This window comes from Carassius gibelio, chromosome A8 (assembly GCF_023724105.1).
Source record: "Carassius gibelio isolate Cgi1373 ecotype wild population from Czech Republic chromosome A8, carGib1.2-hapl.c, whole genome shotgun sequence".
NCBI classification, from domain to species: domain Eukaryota; kingdom Metazoa; phylum Chordata; class Actinopteri; order Cypriniformes; family Cyprinidae; genus Carassius; species Carassius gibelio.
In genome coordinates, this window is record NC_068378.1 from 773,701 (window position 1) to 794,922 (window position 21,222).

The 21,222-nt window shown below is 40.8% G+C and overlaps 1 protein-coding gene across 1 annotated transcript; it reads right to left on the reverse strand.

The window, feature by feature from the left end:
• Nucleotides 1–10,709: 10,709 nt before the first annotated feature.
• LOC128018166 (leucine-rich repeat and transmembrane domain-containing protein 1-like) lies at nucleotides 10,710–20,581 on the reverse strand. Its single transcript, XM_052603528.1, has 3 exons — nucleotides 20,464–20,581; nucleotides 15,882–16,475; nucleotides 10,710–11,424 (listed from the first exon to the last, which is right to left on the reverse strand). The coding sequence occupies exons 1-3, from the start codon at nucleotides 20,468–20,470 to the stop codon at nucleotides 10,946–10,948; spliced, it is 1,080 nt and encodes a 359-aa protein (XP_052459488.1). The 5' UTR covers nucleotides 20,471–20,581; the 3' UTR covers nucleotides 10,710–10,945.
• Between the last annotated feature and the right edge of the window lie 641 nt (nucleotides 20,582–21,222).

A 21,222-nucleotide genomic window follows, 5' to 3' on the forward strand; every position in this document is an offset into this window, starting at 1 on the left:
AACTGTGGTCTCCTCCTGTAAGACAGAAACAGACACAGCAGGACAAGCTGAAACCAGACAAGACTCATGACAACTTTCACTCGACAAGGGGACAGTGTTGGAACCCCAATCCACTCGTGGGTTGTGTTTGACCAGCCAGGGATGACCTAATACAATGGGTGCCACAGGGGAGTCCATGAGGAGAAGGGATAGGGTTTAGGTGTGGTTGCCAGATGTAAGGAGAGTTATGGGTCCAGTGGCGTGGGTGATGTGCGGCAGTTCCTGGCCATTGAGTTCACCGATATGGATCTGACGGGACAGGGGAAGGACAGGAACAGGAAGAGTTGTTGCCCCACCGCAGTTTCACCGGAAGGAGAGTTGACGATGTAGCTGAGGACTTCCCGGCATAGATCCCACCAGATAGTAGCCTCAAACTTACTACCGGGCTGGCTCTTTTACCGGATATGTGCGTAGAAGATGTCCCTAGCCACCGCAGTAGAGACACAGTCCTCCACGGGACCGACCATGTTCTCTCGACTCGAGTTACCACTCTCCGGGAGGTAGATCTCCTTGTGAACACGGTCGGCCAGCCCATGAAGGAATTTATCCCACTGTGCCTCCTCGTTCCACTTGAACTCGGCCGTCAAGGTGCAAAACTTGATGGAATAATCAGCCACAGATAGATCTTCTTGCCTGAGATCCGCGAGCTGACGGGCTGATTACTTTCCGGCCGCGACCTGGTCAAACACTCTCATCATCTCTTCCGAGAGGAAGTGGAACGAGGCGCAGCATTGGTGGTGGTTCTCCCACACCACCATTCCCCACAAAGTGGCCCTAACGGAGAGTAGTGTAAGGGCGAATGCTACCGCGGACTCCTCCGTCTCGAAGATGCGATGCTGTAGGGAAAAGTGCATGAAACACTTGGTTAGGAATGTTCTGCAGAAATCTGGCTCACCAGAGTAACTCTCCGGTGCCAGAAGACGAGGTTCGGGTCGGGAGATGTCAGCTGATGGATCTGCTGGGTAAGCTCAGACACCTGTGTCACAAGCATTTAGAACATGCGTCCGGTGTTGACGATACTCTCCTGCTGCTGATCCATACGGGTGACACTGTGATGAATAAAGTCTCTTAGAGAAGTGGTACTCGCTGCTTCCATATTGAGTCAGAGCGTTCTGTAATGATATCGAGGAAGCAAGTGCAAGTTATAATATTTATTAAATAACAAAACAAACAATGAACAAGAAGACAGGAGGTAAGGTGAATCTTGAAGGTCTGGGAGTATTCCGGTAAGAGACAAAGCTCAGGGGTGATCCAAGGTGTGAAGGTGAGTTGGCAGCAGGAGAGCGTGACACAGGAACTGCGGGGGAAGAGCCGTGAAGGTGAGTGCTGAGATCTGGGGATGAAAAGCAGTGGACGGGATTCCGAAGACAGGACAATCCAATGACGAGAAGAACATAAACAGGAATGAGAGAAACATGAAGTAACACTAAGAATGACAAACAACGCTCTGACAAACACAAGACAAAACACAGGGCAATATGTGGGGAACGGGTAATGAGTAGCTGCTGGGATCATGAACAATTGGCGGAGATGCCCACAAGAACAATCAGTGATGACGCAAGACACACACTCACTCCACCCACATGGTTTATGGACCATGGTTTACCAACCGTGACAATATCTTGACTCTAGGGGGTCAAACAACTAAAAATCAAGTCAGGAATCTTGGTGTGATTCTGGAGACAGAAAAGAGCCTCTCAGAGTGGCAGTATCTCTCAGAAGTCAAGAAGGGCAGAGGATCACCAACTCCCTCAATGCTGTGGTGAAAAATAGTGAAGCAATGTCAAAGATTTGTTTCTCAGAGAAAAATTGCAAAAAGTTTTAAGTTATCATCATCTACAGTAAATAATATCATCCAAAGATTCAGAGAATCTAGAACAATATCTGTGCTTAAGTGTCAAGGCCGGAAAACCATACTGAATGCCCATGATCTTCGGTCACTTAGACGGAACTACATCACATACATGATTGCTACTGTAATGGAAATCATGACATGGGCTCAGGTATACTTCCAGAAAACATTGTGGTGAACACAATCCACCGTGCCATTCATTGTTGCCGGCTAAAACTCTGTAGGTCAAAAAAGGAAGCCATATCTAAACTAGGGGTGTAACAGTACATGTATTCGTATTGGACAGTTTCGGTACAGGGCTTTCGGTACGGCAAATGACCGAATGCAATATTTTGAATGCGGAACATAGGTTCATTTTCGTGTTTCCAAATGAACATATTAATTGGCGGAAGTCTCCAGTTCAGCGCACATCCCACCCTGCAGCTGGTTTTAAGGCCAGTGACACACTGGCTGCGTGGCGTGAGCCAAGCAGGAGCGTCGCGTGAACAGCAGTGCAGCGGGGGTTTCGGCGTCCAGTCTATTTTTGCTGTGCTGCACACGCTCAATTAAAGTGAAAGCACACTTTTTATGGACAATAAATGTGATTTAACACAAAACGTGCTCAAAATGCACAGAATAAGCATGTCAAGAGTTTTAACAACAATGCCAATGTCTAGTGTTTTCACAATTATGCCAGAAAAGAAAATTAAGTATAACAAATATGTATTTACCCATTTAAATTTTTTTATTAATCATTTTGGGTGAAAGTATGGTGTATTGTTAGGGTTAGGGTTAGGCAACGACAACAATATCTATACTTCATGTTGAGCATAAATATAAAGCCTACTGATAAAGGACACCGTCAACAGTATTGACGGCAAAATAGACTATGTTTGACAGGTGCAATATGCCATTGTGTCAGCAGCCAAATGTTTTCAAAAGGTATCACGCGAGTGTGAACATCACTACAACTAGGAAAAAAATGATTGTAATTCAAACGCAGCTCCCGTTGGCATTCAAACAGACCTTTGCTCTTAATTCCGATCGGTCCAACGCAATAACGAAATCTGAGCAGGTCTAAAAACTGAAACTGTTGATGCTGCACTTTACACTTTGGAAAAGTTATATATATATATATTTAAATATGAGCAGGCCTACAAGCTCGGATTGGTAGTGCTGCACTTTAATCAGTTATTTATTTATATTTTTCATTATATTTTATTATATGATATTGGTTTGAGTATTTTATTTGGTGGAGAACTTTGCAGCAGTATTTTATTTCTTATTCTTTTTTATTTTATATATATTTTATTAAAAAGTATTTTTAAAAAGTGTAAACAAATTGTTAAAAAACGTTTATAGTAATAAACAACCTGCAGTTTAATGTTTGCATTTCTTTCTCTTACTGTACTGAAAAATGAACCGAACCGTGACTTTAAAACCGAGGTACATACCGAACCGTGATTTCTGCATACCATTACACCCCTAATCTAAACATGATCCAGAAGCGTATGCATTTTCTCTGGGCCAAGGCTCATTTAAAATTGACTGTGGCAAAGTGAAAAACTGTTCTGTGGTCAGACAAATCAAAATTTGAAGTTCTTTTTGGAAAACTGAGATGCCATGTCATCCAGACTAAAGAGGACAAGGACAACGCAAGTTGTTATCAGCGCTCAGTTCAGAATCCTGCAACTCTGATGGTATGGGGTTGCATGAGTGTGTGTGGCATGGGCAGCTTACACATCTGGAAAGGCACCATCAATGCTGAAAGGTATATCCAAGTTCTAGAACAACATATGCACCCATCCAAATGTCGTCTCTTTCAGGGAAGACCTTGCATTTTCCAACGTAACAATGCCAGACCACATGCTGCATCAATTACAACATCATGGCTGCGTAGAAAGAAGGATCTGGGTACTGAAATGGCCAGCCTGCAGTCCAGATCTCTGACCCATAGAAAACATTTGCCGCATCATAAAGAGGAAGATGTGACAAAGAGGACCTAAGACAGTTGAGCAACTAGAAGCCTGTATTAGACAAGAATGGGACAACATTCCTATTCCTATACTTGGGCAACTTGTCTCCTCAGTCCCCAGACTGTTATATTATCAGTTTAGAATTTGATATGTCATCTATGTTGTATTCTGAATAAAATATTGAAATGTAAAACTTCCACATCATTGCATTCTGTTTTTATTCACAATTTGTACAGTGTCCCAACTTTTTTGGAATCGAGTTTGTAGTTATTTAATGGACTTTAAAATTGTTTTCATAATGAGATGTTCATAGATTTGCTAAGTCATGTTATTTATTTATTACAATTTATAAAATTAAAAGTAAATGTTTTGTCTAGGTAACATTATACATTTTAAATGAAATATTAATGAACAGTACAGTAGATATATAAAATAAATTGGGATAGGTCTGGCGTGCTGTGCAACGAGCCGAGTCCGGCTTAGATGAGGCAGTGTCGGCGAGTTACGGCTGTTGCATCTGGTCCGGTTGATTCAGCCCAGAATCTGTGAGTACACAGGCATCCAGGCCGGGTGCGGCAGATGGATCCTGGCCAATGGACAAGTCTCTAGCAGTTGAAAATTTTACTGAAAATGACCCGAGTGTACGGAGAGGGATTGTGTATGAGGTATATGTAAATAGCCTATCAGCAAACGTCAAATTGGTAAGTTTTCACTAGACTTTAGTGGATTCAACAGTTCACTTGACAGTAAGGATCTAATCCTACAGTATCACAATTGTTGTTAATTTATCTATTTTTTATACCATTGTTCCTCATTGTCATTTTGTTTTCCAATCAGCAAGGAGAGGCTACACAAGGTCCTAAAGATGGTCGCCATGAATGTAAGAAAGGGATCGTAATCCATTCTAATCAAAAAGTTACACTATATGTAAACAGTAGGAATGGATAAAACGAAAGAGAATAACAGAGAAAATTAGAATGTGTATGTTTGAACATACGCCTGGAAGAGCACTCACACACACACACACACTCACACACACACACACTCACGTGTGCACGTATGCTCATGCACAAATGATTCATGCTATAACAGACAAGAGAAATGAAGTAGAACAGATAGATTTTCACCCTCTACTATGCATGATTCATTGTTTTGCTGGAACAGAAATACACACAATTAAAATCAAGTTCTATACAGTTTTTCATGTTGTTTATTTTATATATATTAAATTTGATGTATATTTTACATCTTTCATTTGTATGCTTTAATGCTAATCATTAATGACACATTTAACTTTCTTTTTTCTTTTTTTTTAACACAAGCACATACACCTATACCACAGATATATGACATATGACAGATATATGTGTGTTGGTTGATTTGAAAGAATATATATATATATTTCTTAAAATAATGTTCATACAATGCTTCTGATGTGGCGCGGCTCAGTTTCACATGCGCATTGCAGCACACATTAATGCAGCCTTGGCATGCTGATGACAGAACACTTTTGTGTAACTGGGGCATGTGGGCATGTACTTGATGTGTTTTAAAGACAAGTTTACAGGATTTCTACCTATAATCTACCTATAATAACTTGAATGTGATTTGTGCTTGATGACAGCCATAGTATTTAATTATTATTTATTAATTATTAATATTATTATTATTATTATTATTATTATTTGTATTTTTCTGGTGTATGAGAGTGTGACCAGTGTATTTTCAAGAGTATTAATATTCTCAGTTCTTTCCGAAAAAACTTTTATCTTAAAGGCTGCTTTATGACAATAATAATAATAATAATAATAATAATAATAATAATAATAATAATTAACACAGTGTTACACTGAACAAAATTATAAATGCAACACTTTTGCTTTTGCCCCCATTTTTCATGAGCTGAACTCAAAGATCTAAGACTTTTTCTATGTACACAAAAGGCCTATTTCTCTCAAAATATTGTTCACAAATCTGTCTAAATTTGTGTTAGTGAGCACTTCTCCTTCGCTGAGATAATCCATCCTCCTCACAAGTGTGGCATATCAAGATGCTGATTAGAAAGCATGATTATTGCACAGGTGTGCCTTAGGCTGGCCACAATAAAAGGCCACTCTAAAATGGGCAGTTTTGCTGTATTGGGGGGTCCGGGGGTTCCAGAAACCAGTAAATATCTGATGTGACCACTATTTGCCTCATGCAGTGCAACACATCTCCTTCACATAGAGTTGATCAGGTTGTTGATTTTGGCCTTTGGAATAAGGGTCCACTCCTCTTCAATGGCTGTGCGAAGTTGCTTGATTTTGCCAGAAACTGGAACATGCTCTCGTATACGCTGTGAGTATGCTGGCCATGCAAGAACTGGGATGTTTTCAGCTTCCAGGAATGGTGTACAAATCCTTGCAACATGGGGCCGTGCATTATCATGCTGCAGCATGAGGTGATGGTCATAGATGAATGGCTCAACAATGGGCCTCAGGATCTTGTCACTGTATCTCTGTGCACACATAAGTTTGATATGTACAGATAAACCCTTGTCCTAACTGAAGTTCATTGATATTGAGGTGTAGTAGTGTAAACAGCGGTAGGGGAGTGTCTTATCATTGTAAAAGTCAGTGGCATTTTAAAAGTTGCAATAAGAACCAGAGACTGTACAAGGGGGCAGCGACAGACCACATATAAAATTTGCACAGTACTACCTTGAAATAAGTTTGAAATCTTTAGTAGGCCAAAAACTTAAATTTGACAGCATTGTGATGGCCAATTAAAGGGATCATTTACTGCTGGCGAGATGACCTCTCATATTTCGGCAGCCATTTTAGTATTTGTAATAGTCAATGTGCTGCTTGTATAGCAGTATAGTCCTCTGAAAGTAACTTAACATACAGCCATTATTGTCAAAATAACTCGCTACAAAAGTGAGTACACCCTAAATGTACATGTCAAAACTGTGTCCAAAGTGTCAATATTTTGTGTGAGCACCATTGTTACTGTATCTAGCACTGCCTTCATTCTCCTGGGCATGGAAGTCTGCAGAGCTTTACAGGTTTTTTCTGGTATACTCTTCTACTTCTCCATAATGACATCACAGAGCTTCTGGATGTTAGACACATGGTGCTTCTCAAACTTTTGCTTGAGGATGCCCCCACAGGTATGTAATATGGTTCAGGTCTGGAGAAATATTTGGCCACTCCACCACCTTGTCTCAGCAAGGCAGTTGTCATCTTGAAGGTATGTTTGGGGTCATTGAAAAACTGTTGAAAAACTGCTGTTCGGCCCAGTTTCTGAAGGGAGGGCATCATATTCTGCTTTAGACAGTCCCTCCAGAAAAAGGCGATTATGCGATCGCCTGATTTAATGCATAATCAGCCAAGGGCCGCATATTTATGTGGGGGTCGCATTTTTTCAAATACACCGCACTTTCGCTGCATAAATTGCCGATTTCAGGAAGCAAAATATGCGGAGGTAGCATGATTTCATAATAATAATAATTTTTGTTGCAAAAAAATCACATATATCTTAGCAGAAAGTTTAAAAATGTTGCGTTTACTTCACACAAGTAAATCGCCATTATTTCCCAATGGGAACCTTATGAAGTGACGTAATTGCGCGACGTGAACATCATCTGTGAAGATCGCGGTGAAACCAGGGTGAAGGACACAAATCATTCTCATCTGCCAACAAAAATAAGCGCCAAAGACCGCGTGAAGCAGTTATCCAGTGTGTTACATGACAGTGGGGGCAAATTATTTTGATGAGGATGAGGATGGCGAATGATAGGCCAGTGTTAAAGGCTACACAGTTCGTTTTCATTTTCACAGTGGACTGTTGTAGTTTCATTCAGAAGTTGATTCACCTCTACAGTTGTAAGATTGTACTTTTTTGTTACAGAATAGTACCAAAACCTTACAGTTGTAAGTATATTAGTAGTATGTAAAATAATTTACGATGCAGTAAGAGATTGCACTTTGCAATTCCTGTAAAACAGCATTTGTTTATTTGTGTGTATATTTTATTTGTATTCATTTGTACAGAAGTTGTTGAATATTCCTTTTGTAAAGCTAGAGAACTTGTTTGACTGTTTTGTAAGTTTCAGCCATGTGTTAATTAAGGTCTGAAATAAAATAGAATGAAAACTTAAATATTCTGTGATTTAGTATGCTTGCTTATCATAGGAAGTCATAAGAAATTACTCGTTACAGTAAGGTAGTAGCCTAGTGAGAACACAGTGTTAGGCGGGGGAGTCACCTTTTTTTCTATTTTTCATCAAACCGCAGTTTTTGCAAGTTCCCGCAATTTCATCGAATAAGATTGCAAAAATATCCTGCATATTCCATCACATTTTTTAAGAAAACCTGCCGCAAAATAAAGGATTTTTGCTGCAAAAATCACAAAAATAATCCGTGTTTTCTGGAGGGACTGTTTAGAATGTCACAGTACATGTTGGAATCCATGTTTCTCTCAATGTAGCACAGCTCCCCAGTACCAGCAGCACTTTTGATGCTCCAGACCATGATGCTACCACTACCATGCTTGACTGTAGGCAAGACACAATTTTCTTGGTAATCCCTCACCAGGGGGTCACCACCAGAGATGTATAAAGTACTAGAGACCCATACTTGAGTAAAAGTACAAGTGCTCTATCAAAAAAGTGACTTGAGTAGAAGTTGAAGTGCTCTTTAAGTATTGCAAGTAGTCTATTTTAAAATTTACTACTCAAGTACTGAAAGTAAAAGTACAAGTATTGTGTTATGTAGTTATTAAAGAAAGTAGTCAAAAGTTTGAACATATTGTTTTTACTATTTCAAATGATTAACCTAAAGGACAATCACAATTCCTTTGACTTTAACCTTTTGTAAAAAAAAAAAAAAACGATTAAAGGGTTATTTCGCCCTATTTGCAAAATTATGTCATTAATAACTTACCCTCATGTTGTTTCAAAGATGTAAGACCTCCGTTTATCTTTGGAACACAGTTTAAGATATTTTAGATTTAGTCTGAGAGCTCTCAGTCCCTCCATTGAAGCTGTGTGTATACTGTCCATGTCCAGAAAGGTAAGAAAAACATCTTCAAAGTAGTCCATGTGACATCAGAGGGTCAGTTAAATATAAAAAATAGCAAAAACTACGACTTTATTAAGCATGGTCTTCTCTTCCGTGTCTGTTGTTAGACAGTTCAAAACAAAGCAGTTTGTGATATCCGTTTCATGAACGAATCATTGGATGTAACCGGATCTTTTTGAAACAGTTCACCAAATCGAACTGAATCGTTTTAAACGGTTCGCGTCTCCAATACGCATTATTCACAAATGACTTAAGCTGTTAAATTTTTTAATGTGGCTGACACTCCCTCTGAGTTAAAACAAGCCAATATCCCAGAGTAATTCATTTACTCAAACAGTAGACTGACTGAACTGATGTGAAGAGAGAACTGAAGATGAACACCGAGCCGAGCCAGATAATGAACAAAAGACTGACTCGTTCATGAGTCAAGAACAGTTTACGAATTCGTGTCCGATTCGAGAACCGAGGAGCTGATGATACTGCACATGTGTGATTCAGCGTGAAGCATACCGACACACAGAGCGTCTGAACTGAACTGATTCTTTTGGTGATTGATTCTGAACTGATTATGTGCTAATGTTATGAGCGCGGGTAAACCGAAGGCTTGCAATCATCGGCAATGACGTCATTACGTCGAGCGCAAAAGAACCGGTGAACTGTTTTCTTCAACCGGTTTATTGGAACGAACTGTCAGAAAGAACTACTGGTGATCCGGAAACCGATGCAACTGGTTCTTGACTCGTGAACGAGTCATTATCTGGCTCGGCTCGGTGTTCATCTCTCTCTTCACATCAGTTCAGTCAGCACCCGCACTCTTTGTAATCGTTTGATTCGCTCAATGATGTGCCAGCTTCATCAAACCTGCCATCTACAGTTCTGGCTGTGGTAATGTGGGTAACGAGTAACGATGCAGCACATAACAAAAATAACGGAGTAAAAGTATTAAACTCATCGAAAATATGTACTGAAGTAAAAGAGGAAGTAGGGGAAAAAAATAATACTCTAGTAAAGTACATATACCGCCTTTTAGTACTTAAGTACAGTAGTGAAGTAGTTCTACTTCGTTACTATACATCTCTAGTCACCATACATGCTGGACACCATCTGAGCCAAGCAAGTTTACCATAGTTTTATCAGACCACAGGACATGGTTCCAGTAATTTTTGCTCTTGGACATATTGTCTTCTGTTTGCAGGCTTTCTTGTGAGCCAGCTTCAGAAGAGGCTTCCTTGTTGCAGTGTGTGGCGTATGGTCTGAGAACTGGCAAGCTGACTTTCTGCTTCTGCAACCTCTTTAGAAATGCTGGCAGCATTTGTCTGTCTTATGAAGCCAGCTTCTGCACTTGACGCTCAGCATGAGGACTTAACTTCTTTGATCGTCCCTTGCGAGGCCTGTTCCGAGTGGAACCCATCTTGTAAAACCTCTGTATGACCCTGTCCACTTTACTGTAACTCAGTTTCAGGGTGTTAATCTTCTTATAGCCTAGGCCATCTTTGTGGAGATCAACAATTCTAATTCTAATTCTTTGCCATGACGTGCCATGTTGAACATTGAGTGGTCAATATGAGAGAATTGTACTCAAAGTACCAAATTTTAACTGCTCTAATACAAGATACACACATTTGTATGGTTCTGTCAAGTAGACAAAAACATGAACATGATGAATAGGACATGTGGTTTTGTATGGTTAAATTATATACAACTCTTATCCCTTACTGTACTCACTTTTGTTGCTAGTTATTTTGAGAAAATGGCTGCAGGTTAATTTACTTTCAGAGGACACTAAATATATAGTGCTATACAAGCAGCACATTGACTACTCTAAATTATACATTAAAATTCAATTTCTTTACATTTCCCCTTTCAGGTAGGATCTGTATCTGCATAATCATAAAAAAACGTACCCCAGGGACATTGCCAGTATGGCTGCCAAGTACACAGACTTGCCCGAACTTTGTAGATACACAACCGTATCTGTTGTGTATTCTTGCTGTGTATTTGCACTTCATGTGCATCATATGATGCTGATCTTCGCATTACTCCAGAGGTTTCTTGTGCTCCTCTCTTTCAATATTTTTCTGCTTGTCTCCTGAACCCGCCTCTTTTGCTTTCTTCTTCAGCTCCCTTTGATACTTGGCATTAATTGCTGCATATGCACATCCATAGACAGCTGCTGCCAACATCATCAAACACACAATTCCACAAACTATTCCCGTTATGACCACTGTGGCTATAGCGTGTCTGTAGTTCACAGGCCGGGATCTCTGCTTGGCCTCACACTCAGGGAATATTGCTTCTCCTGAGGGGCTGAAATCACCCCCAGATGGTGCTTTGGGGCTTGGATGGAGTTGTCCGCTGAGCATGCGATGCTTATTGTCCAGGTAGTGGATGTTGGCGAACAGGTAGCTGTAGCTGGTGATCATGCAGGATTGGAAAAGCTCATAGGGAATGTGCCGGAGGTCCCGCTCCAGCATAAGATGAGGTTGGATGCATGTGACACTGTCGACCACTCCACCTATGAACAGGAAAAAATGATGAAGCTGAAATGGCTAACAGTTGGAGTTTGTTTTAACTATATGGCTTTTCACATTGAGCTTAACCCATCATCATTTTAAAGCCTAGTTTTAACATTGGGTAGAGGAACATTTCACACTTCTAATTATTAAGAGGTCTTAGTGCCTCTTCTAAGCTGGGGAATGTAAAATCTGAAATGTCATCTTGTGAATACCTAGGATTAAATGTTGTGAAAAAAATATCATCCTCAATTTTTCTTACCCCAAGTTTAGAATGATTCAGGGTTAACTTATGTAAAATCCCTTATGTAAAACTCAGGGCTGGTAACCAGAAAAGTGCCTTTTCAATCCTTTTCTATTTTCTATCAAACATAAGCAGAATTGTTTGTGTAATAACTTTATATTTGTCAGACACAGACGAGGACACAGAGGATTCAGTGCAATGGTATTTAATGTGACAGAGGTTTCAGACACAGGTGAAACTTGACACGAAGATGAGACAGTGATAATACAACTTTCCTTAGGTGATGGTGACACAGATGGAGACTCACAGGCACAGGAACACAGATGATGAAGACGAGGGTTCAGAGGATCAGGTAGGTTAGCCAATAGGCGGTTTGGTTAGGGTGAGGAGATCGGTGCAAGACCAGACACTGGGTGATGGTGACGGATGGCTTTATATGTGGCACTGGTGATGATGCACAGGTGTTCAGAATTCTGGTGATTGGGGACGAGTGGGTGTGGCGTCAGTGTCCGAATCCGGGAGTGTAGAAGGTGTGGCTGTGACAGTACCCCCTCCTCCACGGGTGGCTCCTGACGGCTGGGATCTTGTGCGACGACGGGGTCTACCTCGGCCACGGGGAGCGGGGTGGTCTGGATGGTCTCGGTGAAAGTCAGTGAGAAGACTGGGGTCCAGGATGTCGTTACGATTAACCCAGCAACGCTCCTCCGGGCCGTAGTTCTCCCAGTCTACTAGGTACTCCAGTTGAGGACCCCGTCGTCGAGAGTCGAGGATAGCTCTCACCCGGAAGATGTCGTTGTCTTCTTCGATGGCTGGAGGAGGAGGTACGGCATCATCACCAGGCTCTGTGGATGGAGGAGACAAAGGTTCAGTGAAGGGTTTGAGGAGTGAAACATGGAAAGAAGGTGAGATACGGTACTGTGCAGGTAGCTGGAGTTTATAGGTCACTTCGTTCAGTTGCCGTTCAATCGTGAATGGTCCGATGTATCGGGGACTCAGCTTACGGCAGGGCAGTCGGAGGCGGATGTCCCTCGTCGAGAGCCAGACTCGCTGTCCAGGTTGGTATTGTGGTGTAGGTCTTCGACGAGCATCCGCTTGCTCCTTATGCCTCCGAACTGCCCGCTGGAGATGCACGTGAGCCGAGTCCCAGACCCTCTCACTCTGTCGGAACCAGTGATCTACCGCTGGGACCTCCGAGGGCTCACCTGACCATGGGAAGAGTGGAGGCTGGTATCCGAGGACACATTGGAATGGGGTGAGCCCGGTGGTAGATTGCTGGAGGGAGTTCTGAGCGTATTCTGCCCAGGGTAGGTACTGGCTCCAACAGTCCTGGTTACGGTGGCAGTATACCCTCAGGAACCTCCCAATCTCCTGTATCTTACTCTCCGTCTGGCCGTTGGTCTGTGGATGGTATCCTGAAGAGAGGCTGACGGACACCCCTAGAAGACGGAAGAAAGCTGACCAGACTCTGGAGATGAATTGGGGACCCCTGTCGGAGACGATATCCTCTGGAATGTCAAAGTGACGGAATACATTGTGGAATAGTGCCTCTGCCGCTTCAAATGCAGTGGGAAGTCCTTTGAGAGGGATGAGTTTGCATGACTTCGAAAACCTGTCGACCACTACCAGCACACAGGTGTTGCCTTGAGAAGGAGGGAGGTCAGTCATGAAATCTATGCCAATATGGGTCCATGGACGTTCAGGAATGGGCAGAGGCACCAGTTTACCTTCCGGGAGTCTTCTAGGGGTGTCTGCTATGGCGCAGACGGAGCATCCCTTGAGGTAGTGGACAGTATCCAGAGCCATCGATGGCCACCAATAACGCTGTTGTAGGAGCGAGAGGGTCCGCCTCCTGCCTGGATGTCCAGATCCCGGAGAGGTATGAGCTAAGTCCAGAAGGGTAATCCGATGTTGAGGAGGGACGAAGAGTTTCCCTTCTGGACCTCCCGGCGGAGCAGGGTGTTTGAAGGTTTTCTTGTTCAATCAGACGATCAATATTCCATTGAATGGGACTTACAATCATGGCTGGAGGGAGGATTGGTTCAGGAGATTCGGGTTCTGGATCTGCCTGATGAATATGGGAGAGGGCATCGGCTCTATTGCTCTGGGAGCCAGGGCGATAAGTGACTTTAAAGTCGAATCTCGTGAAGAATAAGGCCCATCTAGCTTGGCGATGATTCAGTCTCTTAGCTTCCCGGAGGTATTCCAGGTTCCGGTGGTCTGTTACTACCTCAAAAGGGAACTGGGCTCCCTCCAGCCAATGACGCCACTCCTCCAGAGCCAGCTTGATGGCCAGTAGTTCACGGTTACCAATGTCGTAATTCTGCTCCGCCGGGGATAGCTTCTTCGAGAAGAAGGCACATGGATGGAGTCGTGGAGGATCCCCCTGCCGCTGGGAAAGTACTGCTCCGACCCCGGTTGATGAGGCGTCCACTTCCATAATGAACTGTCGGTTGGGATCAGGGTGGACTAGGATCGGAGCGGTCTTGAAGGCTTGTTTAAGTTGGTGGAAGGCTTCAGTGGCCACGGGGTTCCAGGACAGAGACTTGGGCCGGTTCCGGAGGAGAGAAGTTAGAGGGGAGCTGAGTAAATTGTAATCCTTGATGAATCTTCTATAAAAGTTGGCAAAGCCCAGGAAGCGTTGGAGTTCTTTAATGGTACTAGGTTGAGGCCAGTGTGTGATGGCGTCCACCTTCCCCTGGTCCATCTTCACGCCACGTGGGTCGATGATGTATCCCAAGAACTGGACTGAGGGCGTGTGGAACTCACATTTTTGAAAAATTGTGTCTTGCCTACAGTCAAGCATGGTAGTGGTAGCATCATGGTCTGGAGCATCAAAAGTGCTGCTGGTACTGGGGAGCTGTGCTACATTGAGAGAAACATGGATTCCAACATGTACTGTGACATTCTAAACAGTCCCTCCAGAAAACACGGATGCTACCACTACCAACCGTGACACACCTTTGTCACTTTTTGGGGGTTTTGGCCTTTGTGGCCTTCATGTCGGCTGCTCATCTACCATCACGAGGGGGTAAGCCATCCAGTCTCATTCTCACGTTTCTTTTCTTTTCTATTTACTTTACTTTCTTTTATTTTCTAATGAGAGTTTTGTGTTCTGAGTTTTGTGGTAAAGCTGTGTCTCCGAGTTTGACCTCATCTGTGTCTGCCACCAAAACTTAAACCAACTCGCAACCCTGCAATGTTCTTCAGCAAATGACCCAATGATTGTCTCTCAAAGAAGTCACTCTGGACGACTACTAGACCTCCAGCGAATCAACAACCTTGGGAAACCTCTTTCTGCAAGGACTCAACAAAAAGTTAATCTTTATAAACATGGCCAATACAAACCTCCAGATTTTAGCTGAACTGGTGTATTTAATATGAAGTTTAATAGTCTCATTGAGAAACTAGGGCTAATTAAGTGATTGATGGTCGTATCTGGTCTAAGAAATTGCATATACTCTATTACTATAAACTGGGGATTTTACATTTTCACACTCCTAGCCTCATTCTTTTGTCAATTTCTCTATTTCTGCAACGTCTGTGAATGTGTGAGTGCATGTGTTTGATTAGTTTGTATGTCTTTGATAAGTCCAGTAAATTCTTATATATATATATTGAAAATAGAGACATCTTGTGTTTTGTGCTTACAAGTTAATGTTTTAAACTGCCAAGCTTGATAACAAGCTAATAAATAATGTTTTCACTATACTTTGGATATTAATTATCCATTGCAGATGGGTTGTTGTGTGAGTTGATGTGATACGGCCCATTCAATAAATCACTGGTGATTCAGTTGATTAGCCGTAGAACAGTGATTCTGTCAAATTCTGTTCCCTATAAATATCATAATTCTTTTTGAGCTAAATCTATTTGTTTTCATTTCAATGCAATAAACTCATTCACACCTACCTAGAAAAGAATGGCACTGGCAGGGTGTAAGACAGGACACTCAAGCTAAACTTTACAAAGGGCTTAACATTGACTTTTTTATCCTCTGTGATAGAAAATTAGGGTTAGGTTTTAATAATAATATACTGTATATGAATAATAACAATATATACATATAGTTGTATATATATAATTTAGAACTATTCTTACTTGCACTCTTCGATGTGAGAAAAAAAATGTAGCTATGTATTGTGTGTGTGTGTGTGTGTGTGTGTGTGTTTTAACACTCACAATAAACAATCTTTGTGGATTCAACCATTTTGTTACCTTTGAAGGCAAATGTCTCCAACCATAGTTTAAGTCCTATCAGATGACAGTCACATTTCCAAGGATTTCCTTTCAGCTGTAGAACTTTAAGTTTACCAAGAGCTTCCAGGTGTATACGGTCCAGCTTAGTAAGCCGATTGTAATGGAGTGACAGATGGGTCAGAAAGTGGAAACTATCAGCAAGTCCTCCAGGTAGACCACCTATGGTGTTAAAGGACAAGTCCAATATGGTAAGATTTTTTATTGAAACCAAAAGGCGTCGATCAACTTCCCGAATAGAGTTATTTGCCAGGCTGAGGACCCTTAAGCTTTTAAGTCCCAAAAGGGAACTTGGGGAAAGTGTTGTGATTGAATTATTCGTTAGGTCCAGAATTTGAAGTTGTGGTGTCTCTTGAAAGGACATAGAGCCCAGGCCTCGGAGATGGTTATTTTGGAGATACAACTCCAGGGTATCTTGATGAAGTTTACGTGGAATATCATATAATCCTCGTCCTCGGCAATCCACCACTTTGGCATTAGTGTCACACGAACACTCCTTGGGGCAAGTGGAGACTGTCTGGAATAATACCAGACTGGTTAATACAAAGACCGCACCTGGTGAAGAGATAGAAAAATTTAATTTTAATTTTTTCTTGATTCTTAGCCTTGTGTGCTTCTTGCACAAACAGTATATTCATTTAGATGACACAATCATCAGACATGAATCAGTCCCTTACAATTCAGTACAAAAATGGCGACATCATCTGTAAATAGTATTTAATATTTTTGTCCCTGAATGAAAAAAAATCTACAAATTTATACCAGATTTTAAAAAGTAAATGGGCTGTACATCCTCTTCATGAACCTGATATTATACTTTCTGATATTCAAAAATGGAATGAAGAGGGGGTGTGTGTGAAGCCTTGTGGGACTCTTGTGATGTGAACTGTGAATAATAAGAACACTCTAATGCACTAAAGTTCCTAGCAAGAAAGAATCCTAACAGAATCCAGTTTAGTGCAGCATTGTGAATGTTAACCTGGACACTTTTTTAATCTATTTAGGAGGATAGATTGATCAATTGCCCTCTCCTTCTGTCAGCCCCACAAGTAGGGGATTTTTGGATGTAGTGGCTCACATTTTTTACTTTCCCACATTCCAATTTTGCAAATGTGGAAGGACTGTATGAGCGAGTATATGTGATATATATTTGCTGGCTAACTATCTTTTGCAGAGGGAGTCATCCTCTTTGAGGGCGTCAATCTTGCCTTCAAACCTGACCCGCTGCCACATATGTCTTGTCAATCTCCTCACGGATAACTAACAAGGCATGTGTGGCACCAGGTAAGACTGGGTGTGATCTGCACAGAATGAGAATGGAAAATCAATGCTGCCATGCCTCAGACTTGCCTGTGTGTCTTTTTAAGCCATAAGAGCTGACAACGTATAATTCAGTCACCTATTTATACTCACAGGCAACCTGTGTGTAACGTCATATCATAGAGATACTCTCTCCAATGAAGAATGTTAAGATGGACTGGTTTGTGACAGTAGACATAAAAATTCAAGTAGACATAAAAATTCATGCAGTGTTTAAATTGCTTCTTATCACCGTGTCATGTATCATGGAATGGTGGTTGTATCTTCAGATATTGCTGAGGCTTTTGGAAGACTTAATAGTAATAACAAATAATAATTCATTACATTTATATAGCGCTTTTCTAAACACTCAACGCAATCCACATTGTGAAAGGGTATCTCCTCGTCCACCACCAGTGTGCAGGATCCAGCCATAGCACGGCCAGAACGCCTACCACACACCAGCTTATTGGTGGAGAGGAGACAAGAGTGTTGAAGACAATCAGTAGATATGGGGATTGTTAGGGGGCTATGGTGGTCAATGTGGCCAATTGCCGAGGTCAAACCGCTACTCTTTTTGAAAGACATCCTGGTATTTGTAATAACCACAGAGAGTCAGGACCTCAGTTTAATGTCTTACCTGAAGAACAGTGCTTTTTGGCAGTATAGTGTTCTCATTGCTATACTTGGGCATTAGGACCAACACAGAGCACAGAGTGAGCACCCCCTGCTGGCCTTGCTAACCTCTCTCCCAGTAGCAAACTAGTCTCCCATCCAGAAACTGACCAGGCTCAATCCTCCTTAGCATCAGTGGGCAACCAGTCTTGGGCTGCAGGGCGATATGGCTGCTGCCTTAATCTCCCCTGGGAGTGTAAAGCTCACAGGTGACTACATGGGCTCAAGAATGCTTTGCTTCAAATTGCTGAACCAAGTGTTGCCCAGATTGAAGGAGAAAATGATTTGGACTTGTTGATTGTGCTTACCCATGGGCACTTCAGCCATGGGTATTGAGGGTGGAAGAGAGCACTGTTCATTCACTCCCTCCACCTACAACTCCTGGCAGCACCGAAACTCAAACCTGCAACCTTCGGGTGACAAGTCCAACTCTCTAACCATAAGGCCACAGCTGCCTAAAGCTGTTAGGTGGGACATACAGGACATCATTGAGCTTTGTGGGATGGTTTGGCACCTGCAGCTGAAGAAGTAGAAGCTCATTGTGTAGCTCCTGAAATCTCTATTATAGATCAGTGCGTGTCCCATAGTAAACCAAATAAATATTACATGATAACGGTTAAATAATCTCTCTCTTTCTTTTCATGTAAGGATTCTAAGATTATTTGTAGTATAAATACTACAATACAAATACTAATATAAAATTTAATAAAATTATAATTAAGTAAAATGCCATTTTGGCTGATTTACTTAATTTTTAAATGATAATGTTTCATTCTGTTTTGACTTGCCATTTCAAAGACTACATTTTAACAATACTACACTGTTCATTTAAATGTATGTGAACATTTAACCATTATCATGCAATATTGTATTTATCTTGTTTATCATGGGTCACATCATATGCTGCCAGATCACTGGACTGATCTGGGCCACACTCCTCCCACCAACAATCTGCCCTCATGTTGTTTGCCGGATCCCCACCGTGCCGTCATTGCCACACATGGCAAAGCTCTGGCTGAAAGGGTACATGCCATCCCAGATAGTGTTGGCCAAGAAAATCTATTTTGTGTAGTTAACTAAATAAGAATGTTTGGTCACACTTTATTTTAAGGTCCAATTCTCATTATTAATAAACCATTAAATATTATTTTGCCTCAATTAATTCCTAATTTGCTGCTTATTAATAGTTTATAATGTAGTTGTTAAGTTTAGGGTATTGGGTAGGATTATGGATGTCATGCATTATATGTAGCCTACTTAATAATAAGGCATGCTAAAAAGCAACTAGTTATTAGTAAGAATTGGACCCTATACTAAAGTGTTACCAAATGTTTTTTAAACCCCAACTCGAGTCATAAAATGTCACTGTTGATGAGAATCTACAAGCCTTTGTATTTTGTTTCCTTTCTTTTACAGAAATAACATTTGTGCAGTGTTTGGAGTGAATTTGTTCACTGACCTGAAGGGTTGCTAAATTAAGGACACAAACGCCAGACTAATAAGAACAGGGCTGTTGTTCCTTCATATTTCCAGCCATATTGAATATGGCTATTCTAAACTATTATTTTGAATAACAGTTAATATTATGTTAATATATATATATATATATATATATATATATATATAGAGAGAGAGAGAGAGAGAGAGAGAGAGAGACTATATATATATATATATATATATATATATATATATATATATATATATATATATATATATATATATATATATATATATTGCTAATAGTATTCAAATAGTCTTTTTAATTTTTTATGTGTTTTAAATATTTAAATATGGGATAGATTTTGGGTATGGGTTAATGGAGGTTGATAAAAAAATACATATTTTTAAATAATTTGAATGTAAAAAATTTAAATAAATAAAGCATGCATGTATAGAAACTATATAGTGAATGGATAATGAATTAGTGAGTTGATGAATAGCTAGTCATTTCTTAGGTCAAAAGTAACATTGAAATAAACAACTGAGGCTCCACACTTTATCAAAATAAAAGTGAAATAGGTATAGATCTTATTGTATCCTAATTGTAAATCAAAGTTTGTGATTCAAATAAGTAAATAGTCTGTTGTGTCTCAGAGTGACAAGTGGCACTGTGTTCATTTACACACGTGCAGTTGATAATATCATGTTTTCAGAGCAATTCCACAGGTCTCATGTGAACACCCTTAAACCTAATTGTTATCTGTTTTGAGTATTTCAAATGTCATGTGAACATTAATTGACCAAGTGAACCCATGACCATACAAATGTTTCACCAAATAAAAAAAATAACTTAAAATCTTATAGAGAACTTTAAGAAAATTAAGTCTAAATGGTTCAGCTGACAGAAATGTTGGGTAACCTCTGTTTTCGTCGGTTGATTCTCTGGAGCTTTGCTGTACTTCAGTACATATAACTGAATTGGCAAAAAAAAAAAAACACCAACCTTTAATGCACATAGTGTCTGATCAGTTAGTCATGCCAGTGATAATTTTTTATTTAAAAGTAGACAAGTAACACAAAGATTATCTCTCGCTTAATTTTTGAGTGTGTCTCAGTTGCATAAACTCACCTGACATGGTTCTTAGAGTGTTCCTCCTGACAGCGTGTCCAGGTTTAGTCCAGCATGTCTGATACGATCATTAAAGCTCACTATCCTAGTAATAAGAATTTGTGTTATTGGACAACAGTCATTTTCTTCTTATGTGCTTCTTTATATCTTTCTTTCGTTCTCTATATATGTGTATATATGCAAATACCTTAATGTTTTGCTCTGTATCATCTTCACCTCCATTGCCTCACACACACACACACACACAAATAAAAACACACTTTCATTGTCCAGAGCCACTCTCTGACTCTCTCTCTCTCTCTCACACACACACACACACACACACACAGTGTTCTGTTGAACTGCACTGACATCACAGAGAACTGACAGAGCATGCCCTAGAATTGCTCTCATTTCCTCTCTCTCTCACACACACACACACACATATACACACACACACACACACACATGCACACTTCATGCCTGAAGCTCCTTCACCAGCTCACGTGGTGTTGCTCACATGCACACTGCCTTCAGAAAGCACTGACCTCCTTTACATTTCTAAATGTTAGGCTATGTGCATGTTCCTTAAGAAGCCATCACACCCTTCAGTGTTTTGGGGTACATTTATGTTCACTCACTGTTAAGACTAAAGAACAGACAACAGTTTGATGATGTTTATATACTATTATGTAAATTTCATTAGTTCACATCTACGTATATTAATTCAGTAAGGTTATGCGCATTGGGCGTGCTGTCCGGGTGGAGCGCTCCATGCTC